At 29.1% G+C, this 25,947-nt stretch overlaps 4 protein-coding genes across 4 annotated transcripts; 1 reads left to right on the forward strand and 3 right to left on the reverse strand.

The window, feature by feature from the left end:
• Positions 1-3,825: 3,825 nt before the first annotated feature.
• LOC130982459 (uncharacterized) lies at positions 3,826-7,804 on the forward strand. Its single transcript, XM_057906471.1, has 7 exons — positions 3,826-4,434; positions 4,583-4,657; positions 4,746-5,262; positions 5,730-6,115; positions 6,680-6,915; positions 7,008-7,155; positions 7,325-7,804. Exons 1-7 carry the CDS (start codon positions 3,925-3,927, stop codon positions 7,451-7,453), a joined length of 2,001 nt encoding a protein of 666 aa, XP_057762454.1. The 5' UTR covers positions 3,826-3,924; the 3' UTR covers positions 7,454-7,804.
• Positions 7,805-9,038: 1,234 nt separating this feature from the next.
• On the reverse strand, positions 9,039-11,438 carry LOC130982983 (patatin-like protein 2). Its single transcript, XM_057907141.1, has 4 exons — positions 11,239-11,438; positions 10,444-10,794; positions 10,184-10,342; positions 9,039-9,387 (listed from the first exon to the last, which is right to left on the reverse strand). The coding sequence occupies exons 1-4, from the start codon at positions 11,374-11,376 to the stop codon at positions 9,094-9,096; spliced, it is 942 nt and encodes a 313-aa protein (XP_057763124.1). The 5' UTR covers positions 11,377-11,438; the 3' UTR covers positions 9,039-9,093.
• Positions 11,439-14,729: 3,291 nt separating this feature from the next.
• On the reverse strand, positions 14,730-17,740 carry LOC130979925 (patatin-like protein 2). The gene is made up of 6 exons (XM_057903482.1): positions 17,528-17,740; positions 16,709-17,068; positions 16,445-16,603; positions 15,596-15,934; positions 15,316-15,491; positions 14,730-15,237 (listed from the first exon to the last, which is right to left on the reverse strand). The coding sequence occupies exons 1-6, from the start codon at positions 17,663-17,665 to the stop codon at positions 15,171-15,173; spliced, it is 1,239 nt and encodes a 412-aa protein (XP_057759465.1). The 5' UTR covers positions 17,666-17,740; the 3' UTR covers positions 14,730-15,170.
• Positions 17,741-21,643: 3,903 nt separating this feature from the next.
• On the reverse strand, positions 21,644-24,961 carry LOC130979926 (patatin-like protein 2). The gene is made up of 5 exons (XM_057903483.1): positions 24,731-24,961; positions 23,702-24,211; positions 22,645-22,974; positions 22,160-22,335; positions 21,644-22,076 (listed from the first exon to the last, which is right to left on the reverse strand). Exons 1-5 carry the CDS (start codon positions 24,866-24,868, stop codon positions 22,010-22,012), a joined length of 1,221 nt encoding a protein of 406 aa, XP_057759466.1. The 5' UTR covers positions 24,869-24,961; the 3' UTR covers positions 21,644-22,009.
• Positions 24,962-25,947: the final 986 nt, after the last annotated feature.

Consider the following 25,947-nt stretch of genomic DNA (forward strand, 5'->3'; position numbering starts at 1 on the left):
TTTTATACTTAAAGTAATGTAATTTTTTATAAATAAATAAATTTTACACTTTTATTCTAAATAAATAATGTAATATGAATAGAATGAAAGTGTAAAATTATAAAAAAAAAATATAAGTAATGTGATTGAGTAATGAAAGTAAAATTACATTATTTAGAATGAAAGAGTAAAAGTATAAAAAAATTAATTTATTTTGAATGAAAGTGTAAAATTATAAAAAAAAAATTATAAGTAATGTGATTAAGTAATGAAAGTAAAATTACATTATTTAGAATGAAAGTATAAAATTTATTTATTTATAAAAGAATTACAATACTTAAGCATAAAATTATAAAAAATTTATTTATTTAGAATGAAAGTGTAAAATTAAAAAAAATATAAGTAATGTGATTAAGTAATGAAAGTAAAATTATATTATTTAGAATGAAAGTGTAAAAGTTATTTATTTATAAAAAAAAATTACATTACTTTAAATGTAAAATTATAAAAAAATTAATTTATTTAGAATGAAAGTGTAAAATTATTAAAAAATTTATAAGTAATGTGATTAAATAATGAAAGTAAAATTACATTATTTAGAATGAAAGTGTAAAATTTATTTATTTATAAAAAAATTACATTACTTTAAGAATAAAATTATAACAAAATTAATTTATTTAAAATAAAAGTAATGTGATTAACTGTAATTTAAAAAACTATTGAATATTATGTACAGTAAAAATTAATATTATTAAAGGATAAAATTAAAATTTATTTCTATGTATCGTTTTTGTCCCCAACGTTTTAAAATTGTCTCAATTTTGTCCCGCCGTTAATTCTATTAACGGATCCCTAACGGCAGGACAACATTGAGTCAATTTTGAAACGTTAGGGACTTAAATAGGACGATTGAAACGTTAGGGACAACTTTGGGACTTATCCCAAACGTTAGAGACAAAAACGATACTTTACTCATATAATGCTAGCACGTTTTCTAACCCTCTATATTCATTTTTTGTTTCTTAATATTGCACGAGCAGAGACCAAATCTTTAGCAACAAATAAAATCATAAACCTTTTTTGTTTTCGTTTCTAAAAACAATATACTCACAACACTTCTTTTGTGATACTATAGATATTATTACTTATATTATTTATCATCTTTTGATTAATGAAATTCAACTTTTTTGTCTTTTATTTTTGTTTTTTCTTTTTTGGGTTGTTATTGCAGGAGTCGGAACAAGTAGGGATTGACCTTTTTTGTTTTTTTATTTTTATATATATATATATATATATATATATATATATATATATATATATATATATATATATTTTTTGTAATTGGTAAGAGAAGAAGTTTATTTGCTTAGTTAAATTTTATCTATTAATATTCTTTGTTTTCTGGATTTTGATAATCATCTTGGAAATTTTATATTGAATATGTATCTTGATCATCAATTTTTAAATATAAATGAGATGTCTCAAAATTGATGATATAAGAAAATTTATTGTTTATCTATTAATATTTTTTATTGAAATTATTAATTTTGATTTTGCTTATAGCAACTGAATCAGTTAAAATTAAAAAAAAATAAATATTTTATTATAAATATTATAAATAGTCGACTTTAATCGGTTAAATTGAAGGAATGTTGTTTGGTTATTATATATAATAAAAAGAGAGGCATATACTGGTGTTAAATTGAAGGAATATGTTTCTTTTTTATTTTTGTTTTCAACATGTAAAGTTTTTGACCAAAAACTGCTTCCATCATATATAATATAGGACTGGGCCCTGAGGCACCATGTGTGCAGCCATAAGCCCACAAGAGTTCAACACCTTTAAGCCCAAATTCAGAATTTCTATCCCCTTCAGGCACATCAACCGTGTGATAATGGTCCAACAAAAAAACATGACGAGGTCGAAGCCTCGATGCAATGGAAATTTAATTGCCTCTGGTCCGAGACTAAATAGACCAAAAGAAAAATTTTTTTTGATCCAGTATACAGACCAAAAGATCAAAATTAAAATCATATTTTTATAAAAATAACAATATATATTCAAAAACTATCTTTTAAAAAAAGAATATGTCTTTTCATGATTTTTAATATGTTTGGATAATTTCTCAAACCATTTTAAATAGAGGTGTGCGAATACACACTTTTAATTAAAATGAATAAACTTAGAAAGGATGGGAATTTGTGCAGAATGTAAAAGATGAAAAACTGAAAGATTGATACAGTAGAATATGACTATAAATAATATATCTATGATTGTTACATTAATACACTCTTAACTGGGTGGAAGATAAAACAATCACCCACTGCCTTGTGGCCCTGCCTTAGCAACCTGGGACACCCTGTTTCCTGTTACGACTGTTGATCGAAATAGGTCTTCTGATTTCGCGTCGTGGTGGCTGCAGATCATCACCAAAAATCAGGGCGGCGTTGAGACACTTGTTCGAGTTGTGATTGTCTGCTGGAAAATTTGAAAAGCCCGAAATAGAGAAGTGTTTGAAGGAAAGAAGACTACAATAGAGGAGATAACTAATGCAGTGATGCGGTACCATTAAGATGAAACTCAAAATTCAGCACTTATCCTCGTGTCGTTACCTTTCTTCTTAGCCATCTGTTTTGTTATGTCACCTATAGTGAGAATTCTCAATTGCTTTTTATTTGTCCCTCTTTGGACACTTGTTTCTTTTTTTGAAGAAATAAAATTTAACTTACCTTTAGGAAAAAAAAAAAGAATTGCATAAGAGATTCTTTGTATATTATCGGTTCAGTTTGGTTCGGTTTTGGACCAAAAACTAATCGAACCGATATGTTCGGTTCCTACAGATACACAACCGTTTGATATGCTGTTTTTATAACAACCGAACCGAATCGAACCGAACCAACAATAATTTGGTTTGGTCGATTTTTCGGTTTTTAATTTCTAATAAGTAAAATATGAATCACAATAATTAGATATTCAAAATAGTTAATAAACTAAAATAATAAGAGTAAAACATTGAAATGGTTAGGGATTGGGGATTTTTGTTGTTAGGTTAAAGATTAAAATGGTTAAAACATTAAAATGGATACATATGTTCGGTTCGGTTTGGTTCGGTTCGGTTCGATTTCTATCGAGACAACCGAAAACCAAACCAAACCGATCGGTTTTGTCAGAAAAAAACAAAAAAACCGATTTTTTCGGTTTTCAAATTGATTGTTATAATTTTCGGTTCAATTTACGATAATTTTCGGTCCGATTCGATAACTTACACCCCTATTCTGTACATCCCTTCAAACTCATGCTTATTCTATGCAGAAGATGCATCAATTTGCTCACTGTCAAATACATGAACTACGTCTATTTTTGCCCGTTCTTAACAAAGCAAATTAAAATCTGAAGCATTCGTATAAATTACACCACAATATTAAAATCGAAATTAAAATAATATCGTAGACTTCGAGTGTTATTTGATCTAGATGGGCTTCCGATCCAGTCCAACCAAATGGAATTTTTTCATAGGTGGAGGAACTTAGTTTTGCATCATAATGCTACACTTAAAAACAAGTAATATATACACGAAAAATGCTATTTATAACTGATTTATGATAAAAAATAAATAAATAAATAAATAAATTCTAATAGTTTGTTAATATTTTTTGTTGTATATTTCATTGGATCAAGCTCTTTTGTAAAGAACAAATAAAATAATCACAAAAAAAGTTAATAAAATAAAAAATATTATTTTATATTTTCCTCAAATCTTTTTTTTTTAATCATTTTTTGCATTTTTATATACCTTGCCTAGTTTAGTTAGATATTTTACGGGGAGAAGGCGGTTTAAGATTTCAGAATTAAGACAGAAAGCATTAACTTTTAGGCGCAGACAAATTCGTAACTGTAATAAAAAGAATCGCACGCTGCAGCCACAAACGACCATTCTGTCTCCGATGTCAACCAGAAAGACCAGAGGAGGCAGAAACCACCGTAATCACCACGACGACGACGACTCCTTCACTCCAAAGCCTCTCCACCAACAACATCATCATCAGCAGCAGCATTCCACTCCTCCGACTCACCACCGCCGCGGCCACCACAACCATTATCAACAACCAAAATTGCGTTTCGTCAAGAAATCAGAACTTGATTCTTCTGCTTCTGATTCCCTCCTTACCTCCGATCCTGTGGCGGTGCCTGCTGCTGATCACGTGACACCGCCACCACACGAGAACCACAAAGAAGAAGAGAACAACAACAACAATAACATCAGTGTCAGTGATGCTGTGACAGTAACAAGAGAGGTAGATCACAAGGCTTGTTCGAGCAAAAGCAAGGAGGTGGATGACGACGATGCCGATGATTATGTTGTGAATAGGCTTCGTAGGTTATTGGATGCGGTGGAAGAGCCTGCGTTAATGGAGGAGCAGCTCAGTACCAATGACCAATTGCAGGAAGATGAGGTTATTTCAATGTTCTGCTCCAAATTCAATACTATATGCATTCAATTTTGAACATGTTCTTAATGCTTCTGTTGTTATTTGTTCATTTTGCTGGTGACTTGCAATTTCTAAGTTGATGTTTGTTTTTTCCCTAATTTCTCTTTTGCAGTTACTTGTGGTGGAGTCGATATACGGAGAAAATGTTAACAAGCTTGAAAGCTGGAAAGGCCTCCGTTGTTTTCAGGTTTAGCAATCAGCCAGTAACATAGTTTTGCCATGTATATTATCTTTAAAGCTTAACTTGATCTTTTAAAACTTTTATTAATCCTCAGATCCAAATACACATCGAAGTTTTGGGTGAAATTGCCATTATTGCTAAGCTGAACTCTTCTAATGAACTTGATGTTGCAAGCGGCAATTCGGATGACTTCTTTTACTCTTTCAAAGTTCAGTATCTTCCACCAATCGTTTTGACCTGCTTATTGCCCAAGTCATATCCAAGCCACCAACCACCTTTGTTTACTGTCTCTGTTCAATGGTTGGAATCTTTAGATATTTTAAGTCTATGCTCCCAGTTGGATTCTATATGGGCAGAGCAGCAAGGGCAAGAAGTAATATACCAGTGGGTAGATTGGTTACAAAGTTCTTCTCTTTCTCACCTGGGATTTGATAAGGAAATTATCCTTGGTCGGAATGGCGTGAATTGTGTTGGAGATGAGCGTGTTGTTTCAGGTTCCATATCCCTTGATGCTGCTATTCCTTTCTTGCGAGGTTACAATAAAGAGCGGCATAATGAGAACTTCCTCAAAGAATTACATGAGTGTAGCATTTGCTTTAGCGAATATCCAGGTGATTTCTAATCTATTCTTGACATAGTTCATGTACATCATCAATAAATTTCTCTGTAGTTAGTCTTTCATACACTCGAAGAATGCAACTTTTATGCACTGCCTTTATGTCCATGCTTTCCATGATTTTAACTACACAGAGTAGTTTATGGGTCCGGAATCATTGTTCATTTTGTTAAAATGAAGTTATTTATTATGCTTGTTGCCTTCTTAAATAAGTTCATGGTATTCAAATATTGATACTGCTCTTGATGAATCATATATATTATTAAATTTTATCTACATTCTTGGCCCTAATTGCTGTGAAGGTTTCTTTTACCCCTTCTCTATTCTATCTTTTTTCACCATTTTCTATATGCTCGCTCAAAGAGGAATAGATGTTGAACCTATTCCTCATGTTTGTGACTTCATCTACTAAAATTGAGAAGTAATCATTTTAGTTTTATTTATTTTTTTGTCATTTAACAGGTACCGAGTTTGTCCGGTTACCATGTCAGCATTTCTTTTGCTTGAAATGCTTGCAGACCTTCACTCAGATGCATGTAAAAGAAGGCACCATTAGTAATCTTCAATGTCCTGATTCAAAATGTAAGGTTATGATTCCACCTGGCCTTTTGAAACACTTGCTTGGTGATGAAGAGTATGAGCGCTGGGAATCCATGATGCTGGAGAGAACACTTGCATCAATGTCTGATGTTGTTTATTGCCCAAGGTGTGAAACACCTTGCATAGAGGATGAAGATCAGCATGCTCAATGCTCAAAATGCTTTTTTAGCTTTTGTACTCTCTGTCGGGAACGACGCCATGTTGGCATAGCATGCATGACACTAGATATGAAACTTCAAATTTTGCAGGTATGATATTTGGATTAATTTTTAGTTATATAGTCTGGCTAGTTATTTCGATATTGGCATCTTTCCTTTTGTTTTTGGAGATCCATAGAGCTTCTTCTTTCTAGAGGAAGTTAGATGCATGTCGTAATTAGAATGGTCAAGTGACCACACATTTTCTGGTGTTCATCAATGTCCTCCTTCCTTGATTGCTTCCAGTTTCCTGATACTAACACCTTCATACATTTCCTAATGTTTTGAGTTGGAATGTGCAGTAATCTGTCTGATTTCATTGCTTTTTGTTATTCAAACTGGTATGATCTATGACAGAAAGTGCTATAGGGTCGTTTGACCCATGTAACTGATTCCATCAAAAAAGAGTATAAATGATTGCATGAAATGTGTTGTAGCTTGTTTAAATTTTTATGTGAGTTGAGTCCTTCACTAGTTACTACTGCCCTGGATGTTGGCATGCACTTTGAGATGTTCTAATCATGGTTTTTGCCAACAATGATATTAAAATCAAACAGTAGTTATAGTTTTCTGATCCCCCCCCCCCCCCTCCCCCTCTTTTTTCTCTTGTTATAGGACCGTCAAAATTCGTCCCAATTAAAGGAAGATCAAAAGCTACGGGAACGGGAGAAGATCAATGAAATGCTTAGTATGAAAGAAATTCATCGAGATTCCAAGTTGTGCCCTTCTTGTAGCATGGCAATCAACCGAACTGAAGGTTGTAACAAAATGAAGTGCAGTAACTGTGGAGCATACTTTTGTTACCGCTGCAACAAATTAATTGATCCATCAGACCCATATGGGCATTTCAGGTATATAGTTTTGTTAAAAGGAGAAGTATATAAAATATTTCTTCTGCATAGTTTGCATTTTCGGAATATTCAAATTCTATTTTCTCTTTTAGGGATGGATCCTGTGAATTGTTCCCACAAGAAATGATTGAGAACTGGCAAGAGCGCATTAACCATCGCCAGGTCGTAGGACAACTACAGGCTGAACTCTTTCGGGAACGCGGCCTGCCCTGTCCTAACTGTCGTCAGTTCAATGCAAAGGTATGCAAGCAAAGCTTTCTGTTGGTTTCTTACAAAAATATTACTTGAAATCGTGCAAACTCCTACTTTTGGAGCTCCAAAGTAGATGAATCCAACTCCTATATTGAAAAACTGTGCTTCTATCAACACTTGACAACTTTCTGTTATCCTTTTCCGGATTGATCAACAGGTTGGAAACAATAATCACATGTTTTGCTGGGCATGCCAAAGCCATTACTGCTACTTGTGCAACGAAATTGTGAGGCGCGGGTCTAAGCATTATGGTCCAAAGGGCTGCAAACAGCACACTGAGGGGTAATCTTTGTTTAGCATCATTATAAAACAGGTCATTAGGTGATTCCAGATTAGGGAAGCTGCGTGCAAAAGATGGAAACTATGTTATATACGTCTTCCAGGTTTCAATTGTATTATATCTCTGTCTCACACAATTTTGTTTCCTATTATTCTTTTTCTGAATGATCAATTATTCTCTCTTCTATATGTTTTGTCCTTCTAATATATTGAGTCTATCTTCTTCTCCCCTGATTTTGGATAGAGCAAGCATTTACATTCTTTAATTTTAACTATTGTAGACTGTTTACTGTGTGCATGTATTCTCATATCTCTGAGAAAAATAAAATATTAAGTTTGTGCTTTCAGTAAGGTTTAATTACTTTGTATTTCTTTATAGTTTTATCAAACTTTTAACTAAGTTTTTATCGTCTAAAAATTTGTAATTTGTAATCAAATTTTAATAGTCTTTACTAATAGTTGTCAATCAAATTTTGTAACTTTGCTTCTTACGTCTCCTTTTTAAAACTACGCTAAGCTTCTTTTATAGATGATTGTGTCCGTACCTTTTTTTTCCAAGGTAAAAGTATAATTAGTTTTTGTGATTTCCTATATATGAGATTTTTTAATGTAAAAAACTCTTATTCCATATTTGATTACAATTATGAATTATCTATTCGTTTCTTTTAATTATGTTATCTTATCGTTTATCTATTCATTTTGTAATAGTAGTTGATGTGAAAAAAGAAAATCGTTCCTTTTCGTACTCTGAATAATAGAATAAAAATTTCTCTTTTGGAAGAAAGTAAAAAACTGTTCTAAAAATTCAATTGAGATACAAGATTAACTCATCATCACTTTTGTTGATTCTTAGAATAGAAAAGCAACATTATTTGTTAATTGAAAACAAAGCACAAAGATGATTACAAATTTACAATACAGAAGGATTAATTATTATAGCACACATACATAGGGAAGGCATATCTAACTACATGCACACACAGGAAATAAATATAATTCAAACAACACGACCATGATTGACTTTGCTGCGACAGTAGTTCCATGAATTCGACACTAATAATTCTTGGATCCCAATTTAGCGATTCGACTCTTCCTCTCGTCGGACAGAATCTTAGCAAAGCTACATGGAATAAATTAAAGAATTAAGTATTATTCATATTAAAAAATAACTACTTGTTTAGTATCTTTATGTATGTATATAATGTTAATTACCGTATAAGTTCCTGTTGATACGTAGTAGTATCATCTATGGGTTCGAATTGGAAAGTGACTGGATTGATCCTTTTAACTTTTTCATCTATCATGTTATTCGCACAATTCACCAGATTGTTCAAGTTTTCGTCAGAAGCATTATCCATCCTATCCATATTTGGGGTCAGAGCATCCATCTGCAGTAATATATAATGTTATCTAATTATAAATTTTGCACAAACATAATTAATTTAATACCTTTTAAAAGTAATAAATTATAAAATTATTTTTAAGTTGGTTACTAATTTTCTTTTTTCATTTAAATTCATACAACTGAATGTACCTGAACTCGAAGGTAATTGCGCTCAGCGCTACGAGCTTTAAAGACACTATAAGCATAATAATCCACTATGTCTGATGTTGCAGCACCAATAATTTCCAATTCAGGGGATCTTTTTATTGTACCGTTGAATAATCAATTTCAGCCATCCATCCTATTAGATTCCATTGATTTACTGTGTCAACGGTCCATCCCGGCGCAGCAACCGGCGGTTGAACTCCACAACCCAGAGACAGCAGCAGAATATTGGAGCAGTCATCTGCTCTGTCCATCATTGGGTATAACTCTGGATGCTTCATCTTCTCTTGTCCTAATTCACTCAGAGCGCAGTCATCTGCTCTGTCCATCATTGGGTATAACTCTGGATGCTTCATCTTCTCTTGTCCTAATTCACTCAGAGCCACCAATACCTGACAACAATATATTATACATACATAATGTTGTGTTTGGAAATAATAATGCACCTAAAGTTTTTATATAAATGGGCACAAATGATATTCCTTAATTGAGTCTATCAAAATTCAGTTTATCAATGTTTATTATTAAGTATATTGAAAAGGAAGGAATACTTAATATTACGCTAGTATAATTTGTACTAACTACTACTACTCTTAGCTCATATTATTAGAAATATGAATTTAATTTTTATGTACTGTCAATATAAAATTATGTGTATGTATATCGTATTATATAATGTCACATTACTAAAAATAACTACTTTTTATATTAATCACGTGAATGATCATCTAAAAAATATTCTAATTGCATGACTGTGTAAAATATTTTATACTGTAAGTGCATTAAAATTAAATTTTTAAATATATTTAATTAGATGAATGAATCATGATACTATTTCTTCCAAAACTTTAAACCAAAAAAAAAAAAATATGAATGATTATATCTTTAAAATACTTTTTCAAGTAAAGAATTTTTTTTAGGTTTGTTTATATTTTTGTATAAATCTTTTTTTTCTCTTTTTTTTTGTTTGACTTATGCTGCTCTTTTCTTTTGGAGTTCATAAAATATCAAATTCTAGATTTTTTGAATATAGAAATTTTGATATTATATAATCATATCATTTTTTCAAAAAATTTAAGTTGGTAGGAGAAAGTGCATGAATAATTATAGAATGATTTTAATTTATTTATGAGAATTAATTTTAAGCTATATAATTTAGAAAATATAAATTATAACGATTTAATTTACCGGATTACCGGCAGCTGCACCACCATCAATCATATTGAATTCTGTGTTACCATCTTCAGAGGTAAAACAATGTGCTGGGAGATAAACAGGTGCAGCTGAAGTTGATATGCTTATATCTGACAGAAGCCCATTCAAGTATTTAAATTCATCTTCTTGAGCCTGCATGCCTCCAACAAACTCTATTTAACAAATTATTTTTAATTTTATTTTTTCTTTCTAGATTATTAGAAAAATGTAGATTTTATATATATGATCAGCACCTTATACTTTGAAAAAATAGTAGGCCTAAGTCGTAATACATCAAAAGTTGGGATCACAAGATTGGTCAACGCTTGAACCAATCTAATTGACCCTAATTCTTCTTTCAAAATTTTGTGCAAATATTTTCCATCATATATGGGCCCAGAATTAGGAGTAGGAGCGTTAGGAGGGAAAATTTTGGGACCATCGTCGATATAGAAATTTTTTATATCATCGGTATTATATTTTGGACGAGGGTTGTTTGCATTGGCATCTGGAGCACTCAACATTGCTGCAATAAGGCCACCAGTGCTTGTTCCTGCAACCACATCAAAATAGTCTGCAATTCTTGCCTGCTCTCCATCAAGTTTCTATACATAAATTACAGAAATTTAGGTCAATACGTTGTTATCTAAAACAAGAAAAGAAATATAGTTAAGCAGTAAGCAGTTAAGAATATTGGAGTAGCTAGTTTCTATAATTTTAATACCAACAATTATTTAATCATAGCTTTTATAATAATGCTAAGTTGTTAAACGTTGAATTATTTTGTTGTAATGTCACGGTTATTTTATTTTATATTTTTAATTATCACTTATTTTATTTTGTACCTTAATTATTATCAGAATAATATTAAATATAATAAATTTATAATTATAAATATTGTACGTATAAAATTATGAATATTAAATTAAATAAAATTATTTTAAATTATTTTTTTAAGTTACTGTAAAATAAAAGCATATAAATAATTTTATGGAAATGAAAAATGTATTTTTTTAAAACTAAATTAAATATAAATATGTATATCTAACCTTAAGCTCTCCCTCTAGGAATTGAAGAACAACAGCAGGAATGAGTCCTTTTATGCCACCTCCATCAATGCTGAGGACAGTGAGTAACTTTCCCACTGATGGAGGTGGTAGCTTCCTTGATGAGTTTAGTCCAGCCATTATGGTTTATTAGGACACTAATTAAGCACTTAAAGAAGTAGAGAAAGAATGAGTCTATAGAAGAGTACTCTAAAACAAACGAAGGAAGGCGTGAATGTAAGCTTAAGGATCAAGCCTATATATAAAGCTCGTGTCATATGATAATGTTTCACACAGTGACACAGGCATTGGATTATTGATATAAAATACGGATCTTTAATTTTGTTTTGGGGCGGGGGAATATATAAATGAGTAAAGCATTGTTTGAGATTATTATATATTATTATAATTGCATAGTGGAGTATAATAATGTGTTAAAAGTAAGATTTATATAAACATTGTTATAAATAATAAGGTTAAGGTAGGTAGTCGAACAACTAAAGTTCCAATTGCAATTTTTAATCGCAACAATGCTAGAAATTAAGAGCATATCAATCAAAAACCAGCTAAATGTGTTTGGATTGAGATTCAAAAGCTCAATATATTTTAACACCAATCAATAAAAGTAAGTTAATATATATAAATGTTTTTTTTATTAAGTATTATGATTTTTTTTTATTACTAAATAGATGTTTTTTAATATATTTTTTGAATTTTTTATATTATAAATATGGATATTTTTATTTTTTTAAGAAATATATGGGATTTTTTAAATCATATAGTTGGACATTTCTTTTTTTAAGTATTAAGATGTTTTTTATATTAAATATATATTTTTTATATATTTTTACAATGGTTCAAAAACAGTCCGTATTTCATCACTCCTTCTTTTTTGAACAACCAGCAAGACTAGTCTTCACCCAACCAACTTTCCTCTCTTCTAACCAACTAATTCCATTCTTGAAATCTGTCCTCTCGGCTCTCACGAACCCTCTCCCTCTTTCCCCTTCTCTTGCTGGTCGTTTAACCACTGACTTCCACGGTTATATCTATATTTCCTGTAACGACGCTGGCGTCCACTTCTTCCATGCTGCCGCACCCGCTCTCAATGTTCTCGATCTTCTTTTTCCCCTTTACATCCATAAATCTTTTAGAGAATTCTTCACCTTCGATAGAAAAGTTAGTTACAGTGGTCATTACTCCTCCGATTATGGCTGTTCAGGTAACTAAGCTTGCCGACGGCTTCTTTATCGGAATTTCCGTCAATCATGTCGTCACTGACGGAACCTCTTTTTGGAACTTTTTCGATACATTCGCTCAGGATGTGACAGTGAGAGAAAATCTGTGTGTGTTGTTGTTGGGGTGTGCAGGTTAATATGAAAGAGATGGAGAAAGTTTTTATAGTTTTTAATTAGGTTTACTTAATCAGTTTCTAATTATTTAAAATTTAAATTTAAAATATTTAACATTAATTATTAATAATTACAATTAATTGAGTTATTCAATTTTTGACTGAATACACATTTGGTTCCTATACTTTTCCTTTTTAATCGTTATTCTAACTTGTAAATGCATATGTATAATAGTTTTAGAAAATTAGTGATTTCACTTTTATTTTATATAATGTTACTCTACATATAATGTTTTTATATATTATATAGAATTTAATCAATAAAAAAATAATTTATTAAAAAATATTTTAGTAAATAAAATTTAATAATAAAAAATAAAATTTTTGTTAATGAATATTTTTTTAAAAAATAATTTATTTTTTTTAAAATGAATAAAGTTAATATTAGTTAACACAAAAAATTTAAAATGGATTAAAAAGGAGGTTTTTTAAAAGCTAGAAGAGAAGAAAATGTACATTTATAAAATAAATGAGAGAAAAATGTCATTTTAATATTTCAAAAAAAAATAAAATTTTTTCTATATTTTATTGATAGAAATCTCTTTTTTTTTTTGGTTTACCGCGATACTGAGTTCCATTTAAGGGTTTGTCGCTAGCCAATGAATTGCTGCATGCACAAGATAGGATTTGAACCCCCGACACTTGCTTAAGCGGACTAGTGAGCTAACCACTAGATCAACCTAACTTGATTTGATAGAAATCTCTTTATCCTAACTTAGAATGAACAGAAATCAAGTTAGGTGTTGAATCGATATTCTCACTTCGTTGACAAGATTTCGCTCAATTGGGCTCCCATTAATTGGAGCTGGGTGTTTTGGGCTTTATTAGAGGCCATTCATGTCCAAGATATTTTGGTTGTTCAGTTTGTGTTATAAACCTAACTAATATTGGGTCTAGAATCTGACAAAAAATGATATTGGGTATAGAAGAAGAAAGTATTTGACATAAGTTCCGTAAGAAAATAGTTCTATTTAAAATCAAAATACAATCTCCTGACCAAAAAAATAACACAAAACATAATCATCCATTATAAAAAAAAAAAATCAGATTATAATCGTGACAGAAAAAAAAAAGAGAATATAAGAAAGGGCAACATATATTGACATTAATCAGATAACAAAAATGAAATTGATAGCTTGAAGCCTAGTTTAGATGGCACGTTAAGATACCTATAATTAGGGGTAGCAACATGTACCCTATCCGCGGGTATTCAACCCGATTCCACTCGATCGGATAGGGTTGTCAACTCGATCCGCAGCGGGTAGGGTAGGGTGTGGGTTGGATTCTCGTGCAGGTCGGGTAGGGTGCGGGTTAAGCCTCAATCCTACTCGATCAACCCGCACCCTATATATGTATATGTTATATATGTATATAAAAATATGTTTCAAGTGGATATTGAACCAAAGACCTCTTATTAAATGTAAAAGATCCATAGCCACTAAAAAAATATCATTAATTGATAATTTAATATTTTTTTTACATAAAAGTCAGTTCTATTTTAAATTATCATGAAGTTATATAATAATTTTGCATCTTTTTTATAATCCGCGGATAGAGTCGGGTACCCGCGGGTTGAGAACGGATAGGATTAGGATTGGGATATTCTCAACCCGCGAATAGAGTAGGGTTGAATTTATATAAAAATCTCAACCTGCGGGTAGAGTTAGGGTTGGCTTCAAACCCTACCCTACCCTACCCGTTGCCACCCCTACCTATAATGTTACACTCGCGGTTCGATTCTTATTTAAGGCTAATGTAGTTTAAGATACCTATAATGTAGTTTAACAAAAATAAATTAGCTACAAACAACTAGAACTTATTTTATCTAGCTATTTTTTTTTTGTCTTTCTAACATTATTGATTTGATTATAATTACTCATTTGTCTTTTTAATTATGTTATCTTTTTATTTTAAAATTATTTTGTAGTAATGGATTATGTGGGAAAAAAAATCGTTCTTTTGTCATAGTCTGGATAGTAGAACAAAAATTTCTCCTTTGGAAGAAAGTAAAAAATTGTTCTAAAAATTCAATTGAGATACAAGATTAACTCATCATCACTTTTATTGATTCTTAGAATAGTAAAGCAACATTATTCATTAATTGAAAACAAAGCACAAAGATGATTACAACACATAGAAGGATTAATTATTATATATAGCACACATACAAGACCCATTACCCAACGGGAACGAGTTGTAGAAACCCAAATCCCGTTGGTTATTTATTCTTGACCTTATACCCTTATACTCTTTTACATAGGGAAGGCATATATATCTAACTGCATGCACACACAAATTGAAAGGAAATATAATTCAAACAACACGATGATGATTATTATTGGGTGAAAACTTAGGTACAGTCAATTTTACGGTGAAGTTGACAAGTGAGAGCTGTTAAATGATTTGAATTTGACTAAATTTTTATTTAACGGCTATCAGTTATCAATTTTACGTGAAATTAACTGCATTTGAGTTTCCACCTTATTATTGGCGATGCTGCGACAGTAATTCAATGAATTCAACACTAATATTTCTTGGATCCCAATTTAGCGATTCGACCCTTCCTCTCTTCGGACAGAAGCTTAGCATAGCTACATACAATAAATTAAAGAATAATTAGTATTATTTATATTCAAAAACAACTATCATTATGTATGTATATTAATTACCGTATAAGCTCCTGTTGATACGTAGTAGTATTATCGATGGGTTCGAGTTGAAAAGTTACTGGATTGATCTTTTTAACGTTTTCATCTATCATCTTTTTCGCAATATCTTCCAGATTCTTCAAATTATCCGGGTCTGCATTGTCCATCTTATCCATATCTGGGGTCAGAGCATCCGTCTGCAATAATATGTAATGTTATTGTTTATCTAATTATAAAAGCAATGCATTATAAAATTGTTTTTAAGTTGGTTCCTAATTTAAATTCATAAAACTGAATGTACCTGAACTCGAAGGTAATTGCGCTCAGCGTGATGAGCTTTAAAGAGACTATAAGCATAATACTCCACTACGTCTGTTGTTGCAGCACCGGTAATTTCCAATGCAGGGAGTCTTTTTAATGTAGGTGGATTCGTTGAAAAATCAATGTCAGCCATCCATGCTATTTGATTCCATTGATTTATTGCATCAACGATCCATCCCGGCGCAGCTGCCGGTGGTTGAACTCCACAACCCAGAGACAGCAGTAGAATATTGGAGCAGTCGTCTGCTCTGTCCATCATTGGGTATAACTCTGGATGCTTCATCTTCTCTTGTCCTAATTCACTCAGAGCCACCAATACCTGACAACAATATATTATACATACATACATACATAATGTTGTGTTTACAAATAGAGGAAGTATAGAGAGCCAATGGAATATCTGTACAATGTGTACAATGAAAATTTAGGGATGTTCGATTCAATAGGATATCATATGTTTATTATCCCTAGTATCTGGATGGTTATTCTGGATAATATAGATGTATTGTGTTTGAAAAATTAATAGTATTTTATATTGGATGTTCATTTTTTAACTTATGTTAGACCAAATAAATAGTTTATTGTACATACTGTACAAATATTCCATTAGTTCCCTAACAGAATTCTTACAAATAATAATGCACCTAAAGTTTTTATATAAATTGCCACAAATGATATTCCTTAATTGAGTCTATCAAAATTTAGTTTATCAAAACTTAAGCTGGTAAAAAGAAGTACATGAATAATTATAGAATAATTTTAATTTATTCATGAGAATTAATTTTAAGCTATATAATTTAGAAATATAAATTATAATGATTTAATTTACCGGACTACCGGCAGCTGCACCACCGTCAATCATATTGAATTCTGTGTTACCATCTTCAGAGGTAAAACAATGTGCTGGGAGATAAACAGGTGCAGCTGAAGTTGATATGCTTATATCTGACAGCAGTCCATTCAAGTATTTGAATTCATCTTCTTGAGCCTGCATGTATCACGATTCATCAACAAACTCTATTGAACATATTATTTTTAATTTTATTTTTTCTTTCTAGATTATTAGAAAAATATAGATTATATATAATAGCACCTTAAACTTTGAGAAAATAACAGGACGAAGTCGTAATATATCGAAGGTTGGGATCACAAGATTGGTCCACGCTTGGACTAATCGAGTTGACCCTAATCCTTCGTTCACAATATCGTGTAAAGCTGTTCCATCATATATTGGCCCAGGAGTGGTGTAATCATGAGGCTTTTCAGGAGGAGTGAAAATTATGGGACCATCATTCTTATAAAAATTTTTAATATCATCAGTATTATATTTTGGACGAGGGTTGTTTGCATTGTCATCTGGAGCACCCAACATTGCTGCAATAAGACCACCAGTGCTTGTTCCTGCAATCACATCAAAATAGTCTGCAATTCTTGCCTGCTCTCCATCAAGTTTCTATACATAAATTACAGAGATCTAGGTCAGTATGTTGTTATCGCTAAGCAGTAAGCAGTTAAAAATATTGGAGTAGTTAGTTTCTATAATTTTAATACCAGCATATTAAATAATCATAGCTTTTTAATAATGTTAAGTTGTTAACGTTGAATTTTGTCATCATGTCACTTTTAGCAATAACATATCGTCATGTCACGGTTATTTTATTTTATATTTTAATTATTACTTATTTTATTTTGTACCTTAATTATTATCAAAATAATTGAGTAACATGAAATATAATAAGTTTGTAATTATAAATATTGTAAGCATAAAACTATGAATATTAAATTAAATAAAATAATTTTAAATTATTTTTTTTAAATTGTTGTAAAATAAAAGCATATAAATAATTTTATGAAAATGAAAAATGTCTTTTTTTTTTTACTAAATAAAATATGAATATGTATATCTAATAACCTTAAGCTCTCCCTCAAGGAAGTGAAGAACAACCGCAGGAATGAGTCCTTTTATGCCACCTCCATCAATGCTGAGGACAGTGAGTAACTTTCCCACTGATGGAGGTGGTAGCTTCCTTGATGAGTTTAGTCCGGCCATTATGGTTTATTAGGACACTAATTAAGCACTTAAGAAAGTAGAGAAAGATTGAGTCTATAGAAGAGTACTCAAACAAACGAAAGAAGGCGTGAGTGTAAGCTTAAGAATCAAGCCTATATATAGAGCTCGTGTCATATGATAATGCTTCAGATAGGCATTGGATTATTGAAATAAAATATGAATTTTTTTGTTTTGGGGCGGGGGAATAAACGAATAAAGCATTGTTTGAGATTAACATGTGATGATATATTATTATAATTGCAGTGCAGTATAATAATATGTGTTGAAAGTAACATTTATATAAACATATTACAAATGATAAGGTTTAGGTACGTAGTCTAGCAACTTCTACAGTTCCAATTGCAATTTTTAATCGTTGTTTTCTAACCTGTAAATGCATATGTGTAATAGTTTTAGAAAAATGGTTGTTTCACTTTTTTTATAATATTACTTTACATATAATGTTTTTATATATTATATATTTCATAACTTTATAAGAAAATGATATTATCAAAATTAGAGTGATAATTTATTTCCGTAGTCTTATTTCTTTATTTATGAAAATTTATATTAAGTGATACACAATACACTAAAAAATATTAGGAAGGAAAAGGCCAAAAGAAATCAAAACACATACACAATTAGAAACTACTTTTAAAAATCATTTTAAATTTTAAAAGTAATTTCAACAAATACTATATTGTAACCTATACTTATTAAAAACTACTTTTATTTTTGTTTTAATTATCAAATATAAGTATCATAAATTTTAAAATATTATTTTGAAAACGATAAATTACTTTTAAAAATATAACATATTTTAATAAAATATTTGAAAGATAATAAAAAATAATCTTAAATAGTTTAAAATTATATATTATTTTTTATTTTTTATTTTTGCCTACTTTATTTATATTCTTTAATTACGACTGAAATAATTAAACAATATTAGTCATTAAATAGAATACATGTATAATTATATATATTATTATAAGTATTAAATTAAATATAATAGTTTTATGTTATTATTTTTTTATTCATTATTTTAAAATTTTGTTAATATACACCATGATTACGATAGGTTGCATTGTTTATTTTATCGATATATATGCGTTATTATTGCAGTTATATTGTTAGTTTAAACTTTAAACACACATATATAAACGAGTTCAAAGTATAGGGGTTGTTGTAGCCATATAGGAGGGAATTATCGTCAGCAGTGCATATTCCGGAGCATAAACGACAATAATGAACGTACATTGCCCTTGAAAATGATTAATAAAAGTTAAGAAATGAACAAAATAAAAAATTACTTTTAATACTATATATACATTTTGGCACATTTATTGTATGTTGACCCCACGTTGCTCCTAGACACTTTTTTTATTTTTGTTATTGGGCTTTTATTAATGTTTTTAAATAAGAGGGTATTTTGATAAAAATACTAAAAATATTTTTTTTAAGATATTTATATGTGTTATAATATTATTGAATATTTTTATTAAATCAATTAAAAATTTATTTTTCAATAAATCAGAATAAAATTGGTTTATTATAGCAACAATAATAAATCCAATTGTCTGCATTATAATTATTAGACCCAATTTGATCCGATCGATTTACACGATCTAAACCGAATTATATTTGATTTTTTTGATAAAAACACAAATATATCCCTTATTTTGTTTAAAAAAACAAAAAAAAAACCCATGATCCAAATGGTTATGTAAATTGGTCGGTTCGATCGAATCTGATAACAATTAAGTTTATTGTTATTGTTATAAGAAAATCGGTTTTATTCTAATTTGTTAAAAAATTTAAAAATAATCTGTTAATTAATACGTCCAATAATAATACGACACATTAGTGTTCTTACAAAAAGAAGTTTTACGCGAGCATTTTCCTTTTAAATAATATGAAGAATTTATATATTTTTTTATGTGGAGCACACAAATTTAAGAGACAAATTTATGATTTTTTTTAAAAAAAAATTTAAATGTCCAATTCTAAATATTATATTTAGATTTTTTTATTTGTATTTTAATATTAAAAAATTTTAAATGTACAAATCGGATTATTTGATTTATTTTATGATAGAAAGACATTTATTTCAATACAAATCAAACTCTCCATCAATTTGTACACTATAAAATCTGATCTTCAAATATCAAATAGATTTTTACGTACAAATTTTATTCTTTTATATGTTTATAATAAAATTAACCATAATACTATACTTTTAACATAATTTTATTATCTATTTTTTTTTTGACTCACATTAAAAATACTCAATTCTCATGGCAATTTTTCAAAACAAAAAAAATAGAATATAAGGATAGTTTTAAAGAGCCGAGGGACGAAGAAGAAAATGAGAGTTCTAACCAATGATTTAGGTTGAGGTATATATAAATATAATAATCGAACGGTTCAATTTGTTTTTAATCATTTTAATTTTGTTTAATAATATAAATCAGATGATCCAATTTAAACTTTTAAAAAAATAATAATAAAAACATTAAAATTGGACCTATCGATTTAAATGCATCAGAATTTAAAATTTTTTTACACCAAAAAAATTAAAGTCAGATTTTTTTTCTATAAATTAAAAAAAAACACCTACTACATCACTGTAAAACACACTCTACTTCTGTATCGTAGCATAACACACATATAATCTATAGGAAAAGTCTAGGGGCTAGCAGTTTTATTGAATTTTGGCCAGCATGTAACCAGCAGAGGAATGTGAGCCATTGGATGAAATTTCACACCAATTTCACACCATCAAATCATCATTGATGGCTAGTTGATGGCTAACAATCACAAAAATTGCTGGCCCCCTATCATTGCTCTAATCTATATATATTCAAAAAAGTTTTAACCATCGTAGATTATTTATAATTACTGTGTGCATGTATTCTAGTATCTCAGAAAAAAAAATAAAAGAGTAAAATATAATTAGATTTTTTAATATTTTGACTTTAAATTAATTAATTTTTTTAAAAAAATATTAATTTAGTTTTCAACAATAATAAACAATAAACACATGATATCTTTTTATTAATGCATCACATAAAATTTAAGATAGTATTCGTTTATATGTATTATTACCGACTGTAATATATTTATTCATAAAAAATTATCATGTAAATAATAATTTTTGAAGTAAAATTTCACCTATTTTAATAAGATTCGTGATAAATAGAGAATAGTTGATAAATATTATATAGAAACTCAGAATATAATAAATATTTCACCATCAAAATTATATATATATTTTCATACTCATGTAACAACAATGGAATATGCACCACCTTAGATAATAAAATCTATGAATAATAATTCTATTTTATTTTGCACTGTCTGCTAACTGAAACATATATATGTCTACTGTTTATTATTGTGAAAGACCTAATTGATATTTTTTTTTATTTAAAAACTAATAGATCTGAACTCGAACGAAATTTTTAAGAATCTAATTGTCATTTTACCTAAAAAAAAAATATTAACTTTGTGCTTTCAGTAAGGTTTAATTACTTTGAATTTCTATACAATTTTATCAAACTTTTAACTAAATGTTTATAGTTTAAAAATTTATAAACTTCTTTCATAGATGATCGTGTTCGTACTTTTTTCCTTGGTAAAAGTATAATTAGTTTTTTTGATATACTATCTTTAATATTCACATATTATATAAGAATGTGATAGTAACTGCACAAATAAATGTTTGTGTAACACCGCTTTAGCACATGGAAGTCAAGTAGGTGAGAGATTTTATAATGTAAAAGATTCTCATTCCATATTTGATTATAATTACTCATTCGTTTTTTTAATTATATATGTTATCTTATCCTTTATAAATTATTTTGGGTAGTAGTTGATGTGAAAAAAGAATCGTTCTTTTTCTCGTACTCTAAATAATAGAATAAAAATTCCTCTTTTGGAAGAAAGTGAAAAATTGCTCTAAAAATTCAATTGAGATACCAGATTAACTCGTCATCATCACTTTTATTGATTGGTCTTAGAATAGTAAAGCACGCAACATCATTTATTGAAAACAAAGCACAAAGATAGTACACATAGGAAAGGCATATATATCTAACGGTGAAGACTTACATGCAATTTGTCTTGATATGAAATTGATAGTAGAGAATCGTTAGATAGTAATTCAGTCAAACTTGTTAAATTATCTAACGATTTTTAAATATCAATTTCACATAAAAACAACTGCATGTGAATTTCTACCATATCTAACTGCATGCACACACAAATTGAAAGAAAATATAATTCAAACATCACGATGATGATGATTGACGTTGCTGCAACAGTAGTTTCATGAATTCAACACTAATATTTCTTGGATCCCAATTTAGCGATTCGACCCTTCCTCTCGTCGGACAGAATCTTAGCATAGCTACATGCAATCAATTAAAGAATAATAATTAGTATTATTCATATTCAAAAACAACTATCTTTATGTATGTATGTATTAATTACCGTATAAGCTCCTGTTTATACGTAGTAGTATCATCGATGGGTTCGAGTTGGAAAGTTACTGGATTGATTTTTTTAACGTTTCCTTCTATCATCTTCTTCGCAACATCCACCAGATTCTGCAAGTTAATCGGGTCTGCATTGTCCATCTTATCCATATCTGGGGTCAGAGTATCTGTCTGCAATAATATGTAATGTTATCTAATTATGAATGTTGCACAAACATAATTAATTTAGTTATTAATTTAAAGTGGAAATTCAGGTGCAATCGACTTCACTTGAAGTTGATATCTGAGAACCGTTAAATGATTTGACCGATTTGACTAAATTTTCATCTAACGACTCTTAGATATCAACTTCACGTGAAGTCGATTTCACCTAAGTTTTTATCTTAATTTAATACCTTTTAAAAGCAATAAATTATAAAATTATTTTTAAGTTGGTTCCGAATTTTATTTTTTCATTTAAATTCATAAAACTGAATGTACCTGAACTCGAAGGTAATTGCGCTCAGCATTACGAGCTTTAAAGAGACTATAAGCATAATACTCCACTACGCTTGTTGTTGCAGCACCGATAATGTCCAACATAGGAGATGTTTTTAGGTTAAAAGATGCATCAAATTCAGCCATCCATTGTATTAGATTCCATTGATTTACTGTGGCAACGTCCCATCCCGGCGCAGCCACCGGCGGTTGAACTCCACAACCCAGAGACAGCAACAGGATATTGGAGCAGTCATCTGCTCTGTCCATCATTGGGTATAATTCTGGATGTTTCATCTTCTCTTGTCCTAATTCACTCAGAGACACCAATACCTGACCAGAATATATTATACATACATAACAGTGTGTTTAGAAATAATAATGCACCTAAAATTTTTATATAAATTGGTACAAAGGATATTCTTTAATTGAATCTATCAAAATTCAATTTATCAAGGTTTATTAAGTATATTAAAATTAAAGGTGAAAATTCATATGTAGTTAATTTCATAAAAATTAATAACTGAGAGTAATTAGATAAAAATTAATCTTTGACTGCTCTTAGTTAAATTGTCTGACCTAAATTTTCACTATATTAAAAGCAAAGAAAATGTTATAAGCTAGTATAATTTTATACTAACTACTACTCTTAGTTCATATTGTTAGATGTATTTAATTAGATAAATATAAATATGTTATAATATTACTTCTTTCAATAGTTTTAAACAGTAAAAATAAAATATATGAATGATTATATTTTTAACATATTTTTTAAATAAAAATTTCTTTTAAATTTGTTTGTATTTTTGCATAAATATTCTTTTTCTCTTTTTTATTTAACTTATATTGTTCTTTTTTTTTTTGGAGTTCACCAATTATAAAATTCTAAATTTTGTGAATATACAAATTTTGATATCATATTATGATACTATTTTTTTTCAAAAACTTAAATTAGTAAAAAAATTATATGAATGATTATAAAATGATTTTAATTTATTTATGAGAATTAATTTTAAGCTATATAATTTAAAAAAATATAAATTATAACGATTTAATTTACCGGATTACCGGCAGCTGCACCCCCATCAATCATATTAAATTCTTTGTTACCATCTTCAGAGGTAAAACAATGTGCTGGGAGATATGTGGGTGCAGCTGAAGTTGCTATGCTTATATCTGACAGCAGTCCATTCAAGTATTTGAATTCATCTTCTTCAGCCTTAAACTTTGAGAAAATAGTAGGCCTAAGTCGTAATACATCAAAGGTTGGAATCACAAGATTGGAGAATGATTGAACCAATCGAGTTGATCCCAATTCTTCTTTCAAAGTATCGTGTAAAAATTTTCCATCATATTTGGGCCCAGAATTAGGAGTAGGAGTGTTAGGAGGGAAAATTTTGGCACCGTCGTCGATATAAAAATTTTTGATATCTTCAGTAGTAAATTTTGGACGAGGGTTGTTTGCATTGGCATCTGGGGCACCCAACATTGCTGTAATGAGGCCACCAGTGCTTGTTCCTGCAATCACATCAAAATAGTCTGCAATTCTTGCCTGCTCTCCATCAAGTTTCTATACATAAATTTCAGAGATCTAGATCAGTATGTTGTTATCTAAAATAGGAAAAGAAAATAAGAAATATAATATAGCCAAGTAGTAAGCGATAAAAATATTAGAGTAGCTAGTTAATTAACATTTTTATGATTCTTTAACATTTTTCTAGTTTTAACACTAGCAATTAATTAATCATAATTTTTATAATAATGTTAAGTTAGTTAACGTTAGTTGAATTTTGTCTTGTCAATTTTAGCAATAACATATTTAAAATTATTTTTGAATTTTGTCGTCATGTGGGGGCGGTTATTTTATTTTGTATTTTTAATTATTACTTATTTTATTTTGTACCTTAATTATTATCAAAATAATCGAATAATATTAAAGGTAATAAGTTTATAATTATAAATATTGTATGTTTAATTTTAAATTATTATTTTTTAAAATTGTTGTAAAATAAAAGCATATAAATAATTTTATGAAAATGAAAAATGTATTTTTTTTTAACTACATAAAATATGAATATGTATATCTAACCTTAAGCTCTCCCTCAAGGCAGTGAAGAACAACAGCAGGGATGAGTCCTTTTATGCCACCTCCATCAATGCTGAGGACAGTTAGTAACTTTCCCACTGATGGAGGTGGTAGCTTTGATGGTGAGTTTAGTCCAGCCATTAAGGTTTATTAGGACACTAATTAAGCACTTAAGAAAGTAGAGAAAGATTGAGTCTATAGAAGAGTACTCAAACAAACGAAGGAAGGCGTGAGTGTAAGCTTAAGAATCAAGCCTATATATAGAGTTCGTGCCATATGATAGTGCTTCAGATAAGCATTGGATTATTGAAATAAAAAAATGGATGTTTTGTTTTGGCCTTTTGGGGCGAGGGAATAAATGATTAGAGCACTGTTTGAGATTAACACGTGATGATATAGGAAAAAAGATAGAATATTTTGTAATTTTTAACTATTTATTAATTATTAATGATATTTTTAATAATGTGACATTATATTTAATAGTATAAAATTATTTAATTTTTTTATGGTCAAATGTCAGCTAAAATTTAATAAAAATGCTGACTCCCTAATATTCTTCGATAATATATTTATTACTATGAAAAATAGTCTAAGTAGTTAGTATTTTTAAGAGAGTAATTTTACATTATTAAATATAATTTTATATAATCACAAAAAAAAATTTAATTTTATACTATTAAAATTATTAATAATGACTAATTAATAACTACAGATAACAAAATTTGTTAGTTCCATAGGAATCTTCTTATTATAATTGTGGTGGAGTATAATAATGTGTTGAAAGTAACATTTATATAAACATATTACAAACGATAAGGTTAATTAGGTACGTAGTCGAGCAACTTCTAAACTCTAAAGTTCCAATTATTGCAATTTTTAATCGTTGTTCTAACTTGTAAATGCATATGTATAATAGTTTTAGAAAAATGGTAATTTCACTTTTATTTTTTTATGACGTTACATTACATATAATGTTTTTATATATGATATATTCCATAAATTTATAAAAAAAAGTAATATTACTAAAATTAGAGTGACAATTTATTTCCGTAGTTTTATTTCTTTATATATGAAAATTTGAGTGATACACAAATACACTAAAAAATAGTACGAAGGAAAAGGGTCTTAATCAAACCAACAGAAAAATACATACAAAATGAGATGGATAATATCAAGGATGCATGGGTTTATTAAAGTTTATTAAAAGATGGTCATGATTT

The sequence above is a fragment of the Arachis stenosperma genome, chromosome 5, assembly GCF_014773155.1.
Source record: "Arachis stenosperma cultivar V10309 chromosome 5, arast.V10309.gnm1.PFL2, whole genome shotgun sequence".
In the NCBI taxonomy this organism is placed as follows: Eukaryota; Viridiplantae; Streptophyta; class Magnoliopsida; order Fabales; family Fabaceae; genus Arachis; species Arachis stenosperma.

Coding starts and splice junctions, on each gene's coding strand:
- LOC130982983 (XM_057907141.1), bottom strand. CDS start 11,376: ATGGCTGGACTAAACTCATCAAGGAAGCTACCACCTCCATCAGTGGGA. Junction 10,795..11,238: donor TCCTAGAGGGAGAGCTTAAG/GTTAGATATACA, acceptor ATTTATGTATAG/AAACTTGATGGAGAGCAGGC. Junction 9,388..10,183: donor GTGCAGCTGCCGGTAATCCG/GTAAATTAAATC, acceptor TATTGTTGTCAG/GTATTGGTGGCTCTGAGTGA.
- LOC130979926 (XM_057903483.1), bottom strand. CDS start 24,868: ATGGCTGGACTAAACTCACCATCAAAGCTACCACCTCCATCAGTGGGA. Junction 22,336..22,644: donor GCAATTACCTTCGAGTTCAG/GTACATTCAGTT, acceptor ATATTATTGCAG/ACAGATACTCTGACCCCAGA. Junction 22,077..22,159: donor TATAAACAGGAGCTTATACG/GTAATTAATACA, acceptor GATTGCATGTAG/CTATGCTAAGATTCTGTCCG.
- LOC130979925 (XM_057903482.1), bottom strand. CDS start 17,665: ATGGCCGGACTAAACTCATCAAGGAAGCTACCACCTCCATCAGTGGGA. Junction 16,604..16,708: donor TTATTTTCTCAAAGTTTAAG/GTGCTATTATAT, acceptor TGATACATGCAG/GCTCAAGAAGATGAATTCAA. Junction 15,238..15,315: donor TATCAACAGGAGCTTATACG/GTAATTAATATA, acceptor TATTGTATGTAG/CTATGCTAAGCTTCTGTCCG.
- LOC130982459 (XM_057906471.1), top strand. CDS start 3,925: ATGTCAACCAGAAAGACCAGAGGAGGCAGAAACCACCGTAATCACCAC. Junction 6,116..6,679: donor TGAAACTTCAAATTTTGCAG/GTATGATATTTG, acceptor CTCTTGTTATAG/GACCGTCAAAATTCGTCCCA. Junction 6,916..7,007: donor GACCCATATGGGCATTTCAG/GTATATAGTTTT, acceptor TTTCTCTTTTAG/GGATGGATCCTGTGAATTGT.